The sequence below is a fragment of the Ochotona princeps genome, chromosome 18, assembly GCF_030435755.1.
Source record: "Ochotona princeps isolate mOchPri1 chromosome 18, mOchPri1.hap1, whole genome shotgun sequence".
NCBI classification, from domain to species: domain Eukaryota; kingdom Metazoa; phylum Chordata; class Mammalia; order Lagomorpha; family Ochotonidae; genus Ochotona; species Ochotona princeps.
In genome coordinates, this window is record NC_080849.1 from 30,254,557 (window position 1) to 30,270,619 (window position 16,063).

General features: G+C 46.2%; 1 protein-coding gene across 6 annotated transcripts in view; it reads right to left on the reverse strand.

The window, feature by feature from the left end:
* Positions 1-16,063, reverse strand: part of MAPRE2 (microtubule associated protein RP/EB family member 2) — a 152,474-nt gene that overhangs the window by 87,370 nt on the left and 49,041 nt on the right. For 2 of the 6 annotated variants that reach the window (XM_004579550.2, XM_058676756.1), the window contains exon 1: positions 9,162-9,444. The exons of 3 other annotated variants lie outside the window; for them this stretch is intronic. In XM_004579550.2, coding sequence (XP_004579607.1) covers positions 9,162-9,280 — 119 coding nt within the window. In that variant the 5' untranslated portion in view covers positions 9,281-9,444. Of the gene's footprint in view, positions 1-9,161; positions 9,445-16,063 lie in introns of those variants that run through there. One more of the 6 variants, XM_004579552.2, reaches the window with a different exon arrangement.

Consider the following 16,063-nt stretch of genomic DNA (forward strand, 5'->3'; position numbering starts at 1 on the left):
CCCTAGCCAAGCTTTGCCCACTCCACCTCACTGCTTTTCCCAGAAGTACCCCTAGCTGGACAACCGGAGAACCCCCGGCAGTCCTAAGATGGAGTGGGACAGCAGGTGTGGCACGGTCAAGGCCGTCTTTTCCGTCTGGAAACAGCGACACAGGCTACAAATAGGTTTATGCCGACATGTCCAAGTCAGTGTAGTGTCAATGCTCTCTGCCCGTCAGAAATCCCAGGAGGAGCACAATCAGCTTCCCAGACACCAGACGTGCGTCTCAACTGGGTGTGTACTGCAGGGCCTGCTGAGAGAGCTGGGGAGCCCTGCTGGCTCCAGGTCCACGTAGGCTCACGGGCACTCCTCCCTTCTCCTTCTCCTGGAGACCGGGGCTGCAGGCACAGGTACTGAGCAGCAGAGACTCACCCAGGGAGCCATCTCCTCTCCACGCGGCAGGTGCCTCCCACACACCCCAAACTCCAGGGACCCTGGCTTCCTCCTGCTCACAAGCTTCTTTATTTCAAGGGTGCTGACAGCAGGCGAGGCCCTATAGCAAGGAGGATAATGTATTCAAAGCTTTCCCTGTCTTTGTTTCTTAATTGCTTAGTCTCCCTGGGGTTCACCCAGACTCTGTGTGTGTGTGTGTGTGTGTGTGTGTGTGTGTGTGCAGGGGTGGGGTTGGGGTTTGACTGTTGGAGCAGAGAGGCAGGGAGAAATGCAGATGGCTATGTCCTAGGTCCCGCAGGAGGCTAACAGGAAGGCCAGCGCACGCACCCCGACTTCCTCAAGGGGACAGCACAGGCTGTGCTGGGATACATGGAGGACTGAAGCCAGGGCCCTGCGCAGTGCCTGACAAACATCAGATGCTCCATAAGAGGGCAACAGAAATGCAGAGGATACTGAAACATAATCCTCACAGTGAATTGCTCTGCAGTTGGTGCGAGATTCACGGAGCATACTAGGCAGACTGGACATATCAGAAAACAACAACGCAGGCAGCTCTGACGCACTCCGGAGAAAATGAAACCAGATCCGGACTGTGACTGCTGCGGGAGAAGTCTCCCAGGGCGAAGCCAGGCACGTGCTGCCCGAGCACGACCGCTCCATGACCGCCCAGGTTTACCAATGGCACTTACACCGAGCAAATGCTTAAAACCATCCATGTTCCATCACTGAGTTCATCAACATTTACATATTTCAACATGTAAAACTCCTCCTGTTAAAATGCCAACTCCACTTTTTAGAATCTTGGCTATTAAAACGTGAAATGAAACATCACTGATCAACTTGGTTGCAATAAAAAATCGTAAAAGGTACCTGGTGACTAATCTGTCCAGTTCGCATCATTACGAATTTATATCCTTTTAGTTTCTCCATATATATCAATTAAGCATGAACAAATAGTGTTATTTTCCTCAATGCTTATATACAGGTTACTATACCGCAGTTTTCAATCAACTGCTGACCAACATGCATATTATAAATATTGAACGATTCATGGCTAAACCTCTCAGCTTTTCTCTAAGAAACTTTCTGTAAGCTTTCTCTGCCACGAAAGTTACCTGACAATGCTTAAAGGGGTGCCTCAAGGTCACATTCATAAAACATACACAGAAGTCATGGTAGGGGAGACAAACACACTCAAACAATTTTTATTGACACGCTTCATTTCTGAAGGCTTCTGAAAATGACAGGAGTGCTAATTTTGTCCTTACCAGCTAATGGCAAAATAATCACCTAACTACTTTCATGAAGACAGCTCTGGGAAGGCGTCTGAACCAACAACTGCCATCCTCTGAAACAGACCTGGGACATCCTTGGGGGCACCTCTGGCACTTCCCAGCCCTCTGTCCCCAGGGATGCTCACCATGCCACTGCCCAGGCCTCTGCAGGCTCCTTTGTGGAGGGGCTGTGCATTCTCTGTACTCATATTCCCAGGATCCAGCATGAAGGCTGGCACACAGAAACAACCCAGGAGGCCTGCTGAACAAAGGATTGGGGTTCACATTTTAACACAGTGATAATGGTGTAATGTTCAAGAGTGGGCATTTAAAAATGTAAATTTTTGCTGATGGTATGTTGGAGCTTTCAATTGACTGGGATGATACTCTGCTGGCTCTGTCATCAGACCAGAGAGGGTATACCTAAGAAACCGTTGAACTTGACGGGACAATAAGATGCTGGACTCTATGTTTGGTATACGTTTGCAATGGGGAAATCTCAACTGAACTTGAGCTGTGGTTATGCAACAAGGTGGAGGAATCCACCATGGTGGGAGGGTTTGGGGAGGGGTGGGGAGAACCCAAGTATCTATGTAACTGTGTCACATAATACAATGTAATTACTGAAGTTAAATAATAAATAATTAAAAAAAAAAAAAAAAGAAATAAAGAAAACAAAAATTTCACCAAAAAAAAAAAAATATCTTTTTTAAAATTAATTTATTTTTTACTGGAAAATCAGATTGAGAGGAGGAGAGACAAAGTCTTCCATCGGCTGATTTACTCCACAAGTGGCCATAACGACCAGAGCTATACCAATCCAAAGCCAGGAGTCCGGAGCCTCTTCCAGGTCTCCCACACAGGAGCTGGGTCCCAAAGCTTTGGGCTGCCTTCAACTACTTTCCCAGGCCACAAGCAGGGAGCTGGATGGGAAGTGGGGTCACCAGGACACAAACCATTGTCCACATGGGCATGCAAGGCGAGGATTTTAAGCTGCTAGGCTCTGATCCAGACCCCCCAAAATTATCTTCTTAGCAACCTGAAAATATATTCTGGTATTGCAACAAGACGACAAGGGAGTAGGCGGCAGGCAGGGAGAGGAGGGGAGGGGAGAGAAGCCCATTCCAAGAACTCCACTTTCTCCTGATTTGCAGAGCACCACAGGGAATCTCACAGGAGTCTGGGAGGACTCCTCAATGACGGATGCTACCGTTCGCAATCAAAGTGTAACTGTGGCCATACAGAGGCTCCAGTGATGTCATAGAGAGGCTCCAGTGATGTCATAGAGGCTCCAGTGACGTCATAGAGAGGCTCCAGTGATGTCAATGCCTCCGGCATTTTTGACAAAATACCTTCCAGGGCTTTGCCAGGATAGGCTGACATTAAATAAAAGACAAAGAATGAATGTTCTTAAAGCAAAAACAAATCCTAAACCAAATACTACCTCTGGGCACAATGAACCACAATCAGAAAGACTGGAAGGGTATCTCCTACGAAGAGCATCATCACTTTAGGCTTATGCAACAGCAACAAACACTGGCCATCAATCCCTTGGTCTATTGCGTAGCACGGAAATCTGCATCTCCATTTGGGGGCCAGAGTGTTTTCTGGAAGTGCCATGTTGACATTGAAACTATGATGGAAAAACCTCACAAGGCTTCCTTTTACCAATGCACACATAGTCTTCCTTTAAGTCAAAGGCATAGCCCAAATCAAATTGTCTGGGACATTTTACCTGCTGGATATAAGCAAGACCTAGAACTAACAGAAAAACCAGGTTCTTGTCCTGTTTCCCTAACCAAATACACATCAAAGGACTTCAGCACTAAAAGCTGCCATTAACCTCAGCAACCCATGCATCTACTACCAATTTGTTGTCCCTTTAGAAAAAAAAAACAGTAATGCTTTATAAAAAATCTGTCCTACTTCAAGTAAAACCCTAACTCGCCTGGAGAGATTTGACACCAAAAGCATACAAAAACTGTTTGGCTTTTTTCCATAACCTACTAAAAAAATTATTTTTTCGGTGTCCTATAAACTCTGTTCAGTTTTTATCTCACTTAGGATTTATTTGCATTGAAATAAATAATCCTCTTTGGAGATGCCTTTAACAAAAATAAATTCAGGAGAAAATGATTTGTACTATAAGGCAATCTGAAAACGTCTTTTCATATGTGATTTGCAGATTTCCAGGGATTCTTTCAACATACAAATACATACCAGGGACCAGCAACATTGGGACAAATACTCAGAAAAGGACACCAGTGGGGTGTGTATGTGGAGCATTGTAACAAAAAAAAAAAAGGCACTCCGGAATAGTCTCCAAGAAATTGGCTGAAGGGAAGACATCCAATTTAGTAGTCCAGAGGAAGCCAGCTGAAACATAGCCTGAAGTCAAAAGAACTGAAACCATTCTAATAAATTTCATTGTGGAGGAGAAATGCTTTTCTCAGAGCAGGAACAAATCAATATGCCCTCACTGTGAAACTGGCAAAAGGTACAAGTTGACAAGCCCAGGATCCTGCGTCAGCTCTCAGTCTGCTCTAGGTGCCGCCATCAAGGCAAGAGGAATGGCTCTGGAGTCTCTGGCAGCCTTCTGCGTGGGTCCATCAGCCACGTGTGTGGTCTGAAGGCATCAGATGACGAGGCAGAGTCCTTCACGGTGAAGTACCAGCCTTTTTTGAATCTGGGAGGGTTATCACTCGTCACTAACCACCCTTTATGTTACACTGTCGGCCACCGCATTAACATCTGTAATCGGAAAAGCGTGTGTCTTGTCTAAGAACCAGTCTATTCGTAGAGCTACATTCACGACTTGTACTTAAGGAAAGCCGTCCTGCCTGCCTCTTATACATGGGGGTGCTGGAGCTCTGCCAGGGTCAAGTGTTGTCTAATCATTCCACACTCATCAGGGTGGGGCCCACATCCCTCATCCCACATCCCTCATCCCACATCCCTCTCAACGTTCGGTTTCCAATAGCAGTTCTACCATCGCCTGCACCTCTGTCTGCATTACGCTGTTTATGGGTTAACGAGTTTTCTGCGATTTCCATTTTCAACTTCTAACCTACCTGCCTGCCTTCCAGCGCTCCTGCTTTGCTCTTCCGACTAGCGCCCCCCATGCACCTGGCCAGGCCAAGGAAAAGCCTCATTCTGTCTGTTCACCAAAACCTTTGCTTTCCTACAGTGTCTTTCCACCTTCCTGCAGCGCCCAGGCTTTCAATGTAATTTTTTTTTTCATTTTCAGTCACTTGTGCAGGAAACGCAAAGCACTTTCATTATCAGACTAAGCAGAAATACTGACAGCAATACAACACTGTCAGAAAATGAGCTGTTTCTACCAGGTCTCTTTATAGAGTTTGGAATCCTTGGAGGGGCATCTGTCACAAACACCGGCCTGAGCTGACCCCAGCTACTGATGATTTTAAGTCTCCAAGCTGAGGGAACAGGTAAATGTCAGCCCCAATCTTTCTCCATTCATCTGAAAGACTAGACCTTCTACCTTCAAGAGTTCCAAAGGAATACGAGAAAGATGCTGCATAAGGAAGCGGGTTTCGGAATTCCAGGACAACCTCACACCACTGCTCTGCTAAGATCATGCATTGGAAGCAGAAGCCACAAACAGCAGCGGAGCAGGGTGAGCCTTGCTCCCCGCGGCAAGTGTACAGGGAAGACCAGGTTCTGCATGGAGGCTCTGAGAGGCTCCCAAGTGGGACAAAGCAACAAGGCACCCAGTACTAGAGACAGAAATCACTTATTTCGAAAAACCTCCCTAAACCCGGATGATATTAACAAGTACAAAACAAAGACACATAAAGCTAGATTTCTGCTGTTTACAGCTGCTGTTTAGGGGAATGTGATCTGAAATCAACATTCTAATTAAAGTGAGCTATGTTAGCGAATGGAACAGCTTCTGAACAGAACACACTTGGACCTATCATATGATGCATTGCACAGAAATACATAACTATTGCAAGCACACATATAAACATTTTTTTCTTTGTTAACAATACTTTATCTTTTTAAATAGACAAATTTGGATGTTTTAAGGTTAATATTTCAGGCTTACATTTTACTTTTGCCTTTCTTTACAATCCATTCTCTTCTTTTTTAAGTATTCAGAAACGTATGTTTTTGCAGTTGCACATCCCAACATCCATGTGGAAACTGGCCCCTAGCCTTATACACCAGTTCTTCAAAAGCTGCAGTATGCAAACAAAGATGCACTGGGCAGAGGGCCAGTTAATGAATCTCATTTCCGACTAGCATCTGCATGAAACCGAGCCATGGGGAGCACCCTCCCTGGGGAGCTGCAGAGCAGGACTCAATCGCTCTGTGAATTAAACAGTGTCACCTCAAATGGCCCACATCACATTTATTTTTTAGGCAGCTCTTCAAACTGTACGGCTTTCTGGTGCTCATAAACGCGAGGACGAAGCTGCAGCTGAGTCGGCAGCAGTGGCCATGGGCTGTGAAAACCAGCCACATGGCTCTGCTAGGCCACGACTGCACTTGTTTTTTTTTTTTTTTTTTTTTTTTTTGTCAATGGAATTATTTAACTTTGTCAAAGAAATCTGTTTCTCTAACCCTGTTGGTTGCAGAAATTATTTGCCACCTCCTCTACTCCAGGCTGTGCAGATGGGGCTCCATGTACACAAAGGGAGACCTGGGTTGAGATATGAGTCAGGAAGCACACTTGGCTTTATTTACGTGCAATTCAGTGCAGACGCGCTCACAGCAGAGGCGTGGCAGCTGCCCACCGCTGGCACTCAAGAGCATTGTCCCCTCCTCCTGTTACCTGCACTGCCAGCGACGTGAGGACCCTTCCTGTTCAAGGGCTCCTCAATCAGGACATTCTTCTTCTGTTTACAAAGCTCTCTTTTAAGAAGTAACTGGGTTGTGATGTGGGTAGCTAACCTAACAACGTTGATCCCTGTAAAAACGGGAGTACATTCCTTCGCACTTCGGAGCAAAAGCGGAGAACAGGCCTAAGACACGGGGCCTGCCGACAGCTGCCCAATGGCAGCAAGTACAGCAGGACGAGAACAGATGCTGATCCCAGGAGCACAGGTAAGCACATCTCAGGTGGAGGACTGCACTGGGCCAAGAGCCCGAGGAGGGCTCTCATTTGGTTAAATCTCCACTCTTCCAAATTGTCTTGCAATGCACTCCAGCTATGAAATGTCTGTATTAGTCCAGTCTGGGGAAGCCAAAACAACGACGGGATGATTCCTGCATAGAAAAATGTGTCACATTTTGCCTTTCCTTACATTTCTCCAAAAACATAGGCAGCCGCTGTATTACGTCGGCCATCCTCTTTGAGAAGGTGGCCAGAGCCACATCAATTGTGTTTGTCTTTGTAAACCTGCGCCGTACAATACAAATGCAATTTCAGAGGCTTCCTCCTTCAATTTAACCTATGACCTCTCTCACTCCAGTATCCAGTAATCCTGTTACATAAAATACAAATGCAGTGACACTCTTACTCAAAATGGTCTTCACTCAGATCTTTGGTAAATTTTTTTTTAAATTTAATTTTAGGTACCATTACAGGGCTCCGATTGCAAACTGGAAATAAGTACTTCAGGAAATGGAAATAATTTGCACTGAATGAGAGATAAAAACAGAATTTCATGGTAAAGTCAGACTCCATTATCAAAAGGTAATATTTAACCTGCTGAGTTAGCTTTCCATTGTCATTTCAACTTATTTCATATGAGTATGAAAACATGATTAGGCAACGTCCTTTGGTTCATGTGGTAAAATTTTGTCTTAAAAGCAACTACCACCTTCATAGCAGGGCTTTACCACTTAGGAAATGAGGGCTTCAAACCTGTTACTGACTAGCACAACTCAAATTTCTTGTTTGGAGATTCCATTTATAGGCTTTGGGGTGTTCACGGGAGAGAAAAGTGGGGCAGCAGGAGAGGATTCCACTGGGCAGCTGCAGGGTCTCCACGGCAGGGTTGCAGGAGCCAGGGGCCAAGGCTGGTTTACACTCAGAAGGAAACAAGCCTTGGAAATCTCCAAGGATGCATGTCAACACAGGAGCTGGAACCATAAGGCAGGAGATTTGGGTGATCTTATGGACACAGCCAAAATGAACTCCCAGTGTTTTTGGAACTGCCAGCGAACACAGGGCAAAGGTCATGCAGACCTTTCTCTCGGCACCTGGAGTCAAGTGGGGTGTGTATTTTTTTAAATGCTGTTTTAAGAGGAAGTGGCAAATAACATTTACATGCAGAATATTCCACCCACAACTACCATTTGAATGTTTAGAAGAAAGCTATATATAAATCGCAGTTACTTCCTGTTGCTCGCTAGTGGAGAGACAGGCTTTAGAGGGGTAGGGGTGTGTGTGTGTGTGTGGTGTGTGCGCTCTGCCTCAAAGCATTGTTAGTTATCAAGGTAGCATGTAAAAATAACTCCCCCAGTACAAAAGAACTTCAGAGGAAACATGACCACGAAGCTATCAGTCTTCTCTCTGGCCCTCAGCAGCCCAAGGCCCTAGCTGCATTCCCCATGACACTGTTATCCTTATCAAACAATGCAAACAATTTTAATGAGCTTATCTCCCGCAACATATTGCCAGATATGCTAATGCAAAAAAAAAAGATGCCAACCGCATTGGCCAGCTCATTAATCAAAAAGCTCACAATATAACGACCAACACAAGTCCCATCCTTAAATCAGACCTCAGTACAAAACCAGAAATTGCCTTCCTCCTGTCAAGAGGGGTGGGCTCTCCCACCCACCCATGCGGAGGCCATAAACTCCTCTGAAAATGCAAAAACGGCGTCGGGTTCCTTTCAGCCTGCCGCAGCCCCACCTCTTTCTCCTATCCCCAGGGTTGTACGGGGAGAATTTTGGCGAATGTCTGACACCGTGACCTCCGCTGTCAATCCCCGCACCAATCAGCGAGCAGAACCCGTACAAAGCTCCATCAATCTGGCGGTTTACCATCACAGGCTGCAGCTTCATCTAGAGGATTCCATCTTCCCTGCACGCTCTCCAGGTTGAACGCAAACGTCTCTCCACCCCCCTTCGCCACCCTTCGGTTTTCTACATAGCTACCTAATGGCTCCTTTAAAATGTAACAGGGAAGGGGGAGGGGAAGTGCTGCAGCCGGTGTGGTGTGGTGTGGTGTGGTGTGGTGTGGTGTGGATAGGGGAGACAGCATGCATTTTTATCAATGTGCAGGCAAAGGGGGATGGAGGCGGCGACCCTCCTCACAAAACGCTGCCCCTCTGCAATCCGGAAAGCCTCTGTGCCGACCCCACAGGACACCCAGAGACAGAACTCCCCCCTCCCTGCCTGCACCCCCGGGAGAAGCGCAGCCGCCCTCACACACGCACGTCTGCAGCCCGGCTTTGCTCCATTATATAACGGGCCGGATTTCCGCGCGCCCCCGCGCCGCTCCCCCAGCTCCTGCCGCCCCTGTGCCAGCCCCATTACCTGTAGGAACGCTCTCCGCGCACTGTGTGCTTCCGGAAAGGGATGATGGTCCCGTTATCCTGGATGATGTCGTTGTTGTTCTCGCCATTGGGGGACAGGGTTTGTGTCGGCCCAGGCATTGGCGCTCTCCCGAGGAAGGGAACAAACCGCTGCGGGCTGGCTGCTGAGGAAGGTGGCGGCTGCGTCTTCCCGCTCGCTCGCTCTGGCTCGCTGGCGCTCCCGGCCGGCTCGGCGCGCGGACCCTGCCTGCCGCCTGCCCGCTCTCCGCTCGCCGCCTGCGCTCGCGCCCGCCCCGCCCCGCCCCGCCCCTCCGCCGCCCCGCCCGCCCGCGCGGGCGTCAGCCGGTCACGTGGCCCGCCCGTCCCCATGGCAACGCGCTAACTCATCACCTCGCCTCCCTTGGCGCTGGGCGAGCAGGCCAGCCGCTCCAGGCAGGCACCGGGCCGGCCTACATCTGGCACGTGAAATCCCAGGCCAGCGCGCAGCCCCCCTCGCACGCTAGCCTTGTCTGAAAACCAGCTCTTCCTCTAACCGTTTCCTTTCCCGACCCGTGCTCTCACTGCAGCTGTGTACACAAAAGAAGGATTCTGGCGCAGGGCTGCGGGGGACCCTTTAACTCCTTCAATACCAAGTTCTCAGGCCAGGAAAATGAAACTTGGCAGGGTTTCAGAAAACCCTCGAAAGCACTCCAGGCCTGCTTTAAGAAGAGGTATCCAACGGAAGGGAAGGGTTAAAATTCCAACCTTTCTCTCTCCCTCTCAGCGACAAGAAGCAAGAAAAAAAAAAGCCTAAAGAAAGGCTACATTTCCTTTTAATCAATGTCCCTTCCTTCTAATCAGTGCCCTTTCCATTAATAAAGAGTATAAGCTTAGGGTTTTTTTTCTTTCTGTACAAAGGAATTCCCAAAGAGTAGAAAAAAAGAAAAAAAAAAAGAAGATGACCACCATTTTAGAACACCATGGTTTTCTGAAACCCCCAATTCAAATTCAGTATGCTACCTACTGGTATAGTTCAGTGATGCTTTTCGTTTATTCCATGTCCATGTGAATTAAACAAGTCATCTCTCATTTGATATATGGAGGCTCTCAACACTCAGTTTTACATCATTGCAATGCATCTTTCAAAAAACAGGCTGTAACACAGGCTGGTGGGTTTTTTTTAAAATCCCCATTATAGGGCCCGGCGGCGTGGCCTAGCGGCTAAAGTCCTCACCTTGAAAGCCCCGGGATCCCATATGGGCGCCGGTTCTAATCCCGGAAGCTCCACTTCCCATCCAGCTCCCTGCTTGTGGCCTGGGAAAGCAGTGGAGGACGGCCCAATACATTGGGACCCTGCACCCGTGTGGGAGACCCGGAAGAGGTTCCAGGTTCCCGGCTTCAGATCGGCGCACACCGGCCGTTGCAGCTCACTTGGGGAGTGAATCATCAGAGGGAAGATCTTCCTCTCTGTTTCTCCTCCTCTCTGTATATCTGACTTTGTAATAAAAATAAATAAATTAAAAAAAAATCCCCATTATAAAGACTAGTGAACTAGTGGGTTAAATGGCTGAAGCTTACGCAGCAAGGGAGAACTGGGTGGGGACTTCAAGGTGACATGTGACATATTCTTCTCAATGTGACTGCTCAGTGGTCTGTATTTAATGAGAGCTCAAATGCAACAGATCCAGGTAGGAATCGAGCACTCGGGGTATACTCCCAACACAACCATTGTGGAGAGAGAGGTTTCAAGAGAATTGCTCCTACTGTGGAAAATGTATGAATTAGACTAAAGTCCAGAAAAAAAGGGGAAGTTGAAGGGTTCTCTAGTTATCAGATGTGGTTTCTAACCTTTTGTGGAGTGGGAAGAATTGGGTTTAAAAGCATAAATGCTTGAGGCAGAAGGACTTGGCTACTGCTCACTCTATGTTATTGCATGATCTATCTGCATTCTCATTTTGTGATACAGATATTAAAAAATAAGCAAAAATTTGATCATGCCTGACAATTCTCCAAGTGAAAGTCCCTAGTCATAACTTATTTTCGGTATCAGGCTTCTGGAATTGGAATCCAATGTTTCACAACCCAGATGGTCATGGCCATCTCAAACAAGCTCCCCCCCTTCTCATCCCATGTTTTAGCCTCTCCATGTAGGCCATGATTTTAATCATTTTATTTTCTACTTCTCCATTTATTTCACAGTGCATAAGTTAGTTCTTTCATCTACATCTCAGTTTACACAGGATTTTTTTTTTTTGCCTACAGTTAGAGTCCAATTCCATACATGCAAGGTTTAGAGATAAAGGACCAGACACGCACACAGCCCTCATTGCACAGGGGGGTAAGAGACACTGCTACAGATTCAGGCTTCCTCTGGCTATTTCTGTTGCCTGACCTACTGTGGTCAATTTCCTCACCAACTCTTTCCTTTTCTGTAGGGCCAAAGGCTCTGAAGTTGAAAGGCAGAGTCTACCAATGAAATGCCCGGTCTTTTCAGCTTAAAGTCTTTATTCTCCCACAAACCCATAATTGGTGTTATCTTGAAGACTAAATTTGCCAGAATTTGTATATGTGCTTCATTCATTACAACAACGGATTCTGTAGAGCACATATCCCACTTTGTTTCTAGGACACTCAGGAAAGAGGAGAGGGTAGCCAGGAATTTGGTTCCCCTGGCCAAAAGGGGCAGGGTGGTGAGGCAGGTGAAGGCGGTATCTGGGAGCCCTTGTAAATCTTCCTGCAAGACTCTTCTGAGCCGCTTTGCTGTAAAGGGACCTAGAGAGCTCCAGAGACCAGGGATTACCCTCCTAGTTGCAGGAGTAACAGGGGTAATAATTTGAAAAATATTAAACAGTTGTGTTTTCATTCCTCTCCTCCATAAATCAGGTTACCTGGCAGCCATTCTCCAGTTCAGCCCCAGCAAAAAGGGGAGAGCAAATTCCACCTTGGAAAGGAAGATAAAATGACATAAGAAAGTACAGGAAAGACAGGAGGAGTAAGGGGAAGCCCCACCCTTTCCAGCCTCAACTGAGTATATAAAGGGGATAAGAGTAGGGAAAACAGGATCTCCTATCGCAGATTGAATAGATGGTGGTGAGTTGGTGTGGTGGGCGCACCACAACAGAGCAAAGGGATATTTAACCTGGGTCTACAGGGTGAAACTTTTGAGGTTGAGCCCAAATGGTAGAGATAGCGCTGAAAAGCTTATACAGTGCCAGGACAAGTCTGCAGGGAGATACGGCAGCTGAAGGGGGTCAGCCTAGGACACTAATAGAATGCCCATGGACAGCTTCATGCCAATGACTTCTTAGCAGAGTCAAATGCTGCACAGTCAAGAACAGTGTGAGAAGTTCCAAATCTCTCCTCTCCTAAGTGTCTACAAATCCCATCCACCTACTCCTCTTGGTAGTATTCTGCACAGAAGCTCGGAAAGAGCCAGGGCATCTGAAGACTTCCTATTCATCCAAGAGATGAAACCATGTAAAGTTGGCCTAAACTGAAAGATGCTCTAACACTGAGAACTGGCACATTTAAAACAACTTCTGGCTCCCCAGTCCTCAGCAAGCTGGGGAAGATTATACAGGTTCTAGGGGAAAAAATGAGCTAAAAAGCCTTAGGCCTTTGTCTTGGGCATATTATTACACCTGCCCATGGAGAAAAGGCTCCTCTCACAACTCCATGACTAAATTAGGAGCTCTGTGCTCAGGCAGACCTGGGTGCTGGACTTCACTCACCACCTGCTTGCTCTGCGACCTTAACAAGTTACTTCACAGCTCTCAGATTTAGCATCCTCATGCATAAAGTAGGTGTGATAATTCATAGTGTTGGCTTGCAGATTAAATCACATAATGTGTTCATTAACATGCTTAACACAGTGTCTGGCACAGAGCAGATCCTCATTAGTGGTAAGTGTTGTTTTTACATCCTGTGTTAGGCCTACTCTAAAACATTTATTCATTTAATATTGGCAACTGGATTTCTTGTGTACTAAGAGCTGGTCAAGGAAACAGTTCTGGCTTGACCTCAAAGAGCTCTCAAGGTTGTGGGTAAGAGTCATCAGCTGTTAGGGTAGAACAGAAGTGCTGGAAGAATGGTACTATATAGCAAAGCATAGCACAGCATAGCATAGGGTGGAAGCATAGAACATAAGCAGCTAACTCAGAGTGGAAACTGGGCAGTAGGTCTGAAAAGTTTTCTCTGTGCAGATGATACCTAAGTGTTAGATGAGTAACAACAACAGTAACCTTTTCTGTTCACTTCTGATGCTGCTACTTAGAAGATAACACCTGTTAGAGCAGGGGCGTCAGCTGTTCTGCTCATGGCTGAATCTGCCAATTCCTAGAACAGGCACTGGAAGATAGTAAATACTAAGTGAATGTATTATTCATGCATGCATTTATTTATCAAATATCGGATTTGATTCTCCTAGTCCTGATGAGAAAACTGAGACTTAAACAAGAGAAGCAACGTGTCCACGATTGGATAGTAGGGATTCTTGGCCCCAGAATTCACAGGCTTGTTCATTAGACTATGTGGTCATGGAGAGGAGGAAGCACAACACACAGGGAACACAGAAGCGTTTCTGGCGGATAATTGCAGGTATAGAAGTAGGAAAGGGCACAGCATTGCTGGGAGACAGCCATGATGTCATGTGGACAAAGTACAGAGTGTAGAGTGGAAGGAAATGCAGCAAGTTTCAAGTGCAGAAAGGTCTTATGGCCAAGCTAGAGCGTGACCTAAATTCTGAAGGTGATCTGGAACCTTCAGGTGCTGTAGGCGGAGAACTCAGTGGTGAAATGTGCTTATCAACAAAGTCTGCTGCTGGGTGTAGCACAGAGAAATCACCTACAGCAGAAGATAAAAAAAGGAGTCAAAGACTAAGGGAGATCTAAGCTAAGACAGTAGATAAGCAAGTGTGGAAGAAAGCACCAACTTGGGCTAATTGTGGTACAGCACGTTGTGCTGTCAGCATCCTATATGAGCACCAGTTACAGGCCCAGTTGTTCTATTTCTGATTCAGTTGTTTGTCAATGCTCCTGAGAAAGCAGCAGCAGATGGTCCTAGCCTTTGCGACCATTCGGGGAGTGAACCAGTGAGTAGAAGGTTCCTCTGTCCATCCCTCTGTAATTCTGCCTTTCAAATAACTAAACAAAATTCTTAAAATCCACAAATTTGAGATATTCAAAGGATCTGATAATTAACCAGATTGGGCATGGTCATGGATGAGGTTAAGGGTGGGCAGTGAGAGAGGAAGAGATAGTGCAGAGAAACCACAAGTTACTGTTTGGGTGACTAAGTGAATAATACATCATTCATCAAGCTAAGAAACACAGATGAAATAATTCTTTTTTGGAGAGAGGTTTTCATGAATGTGTTTGGACACAGAGAAGTACCTGAAAGTTGTCCTAGTGGTCAACAGATGTCATACACAGCAGGTGTGTGTTGAACTATTTGTTGAATAAGGAAATACTTGGATCTTGATCTTATAAGATGTTTTGATTCAGGCCTGGAGCGGTAGCCTAGCAACTGGAATCTTCACCTTGCATGCTCTAGGATCCCATATGGGCGCTGGTTAATGTCTCACTGGTCCCACTTCCCATCCAGCTCCCTGCTTGTGGTCTGGGAAAGCAGTTGAGGATGGCCCAAAGCCTTGGGGCCCTGCAATTGCATGGGAGACCCAAAAGAGGCTTTGGACTCCTGGCTTTGGATTGACACAGCACTGGCCATTAGGACCACTTGGGGAGTGAATCAGCAGATGGAAGATCTTCCTCTCTGTCTCTCCTTCTCTCTCTACATCTGACTTTGCAATAAAAATAAATAAAACTTTAAAAAAAAAAAAAAAGAAGGATGTGCTGGCTCAGGAGGCAATCACTGAAGCTATGGTGACTGTCATTCAGACAAAAACAGAAGATGAGGTTGAACTCTTTAAAGGCCAAGAGTGATAAACAGAGCAACCTGCCAAAGGAGGCTGAAGGATTTGGCCTCAGGGTGCCAAATCACAGAAAGCAGAGCTTTTTAGCATCCCTAGAGAAGCAATCTTTACAGGGAGAAGTTTCTAGGGCCAAACATCTCAGAAAGTTGGAATCAGATAAGGACAGAGAAGTGTTTACTAGATCTGATAAGTGGTTCTGGAAAATTCTTTAAAAGGCTGGTTTTCAGACCAGATGCATCAATGGTTATTGAAGAAAATAGAGAAATCTTTCAACATATGAGGAAAACTGTAATTCTTGCAAGACCATGAACTTAGAGGTCAAATACAGATGTTCAGGGAAGGAGGAAACAATATACACATGTATGCATATGTGCTATTAGCCACTGAGGAGAACCAGCAAGTATTTACACTAAGAAACTTCTAGTAATGCTGAAAGGGGCAAGATAGTCACGAATGAGCACTTTTATGCATCATATAAACTTTCTATTTTCTTGTTCCCAATCTAAGTAGGATCAGGATTCACCACCCGATTCCTCCCACTCCCCCCGCCAAAAAAGAAAGGAAAACAATTGTTTAAAATACACTTTGGGCCCAGCGCAGCAACCTAGCAGCTGAAGTCATCTTGAATGCGCCGGGATCCTATGTGGGGAGCAGTTCTAATCCCGGCAACCCTGCTTCCCATCCAGCTCCCTGTTTGTGACCTGGGAAAGCAGTTGAGGATGGTCCAAAGCTTTGGAGCCCTGCTCCTATATGGGAGATCTGGAAGAGGCTCCTGGCTCCTGGTTTTGGATTGGTTCAGCTCCAGTCATTGCAGCTGCTTGGGGAGTGAATCAATGGATGGAAGAGCTTCCTCTCTTTCTTTTCTCCTCTCTGTATATCTGACTTTGCAGTAAAAATAAATAAATCTTAAAAAAAACCCAAATTGCATACTTCTACTTTTCAAATAAAAAACACATAATCTTTAAAAAAAAAAATACACATTTCAGGGTCAGCAT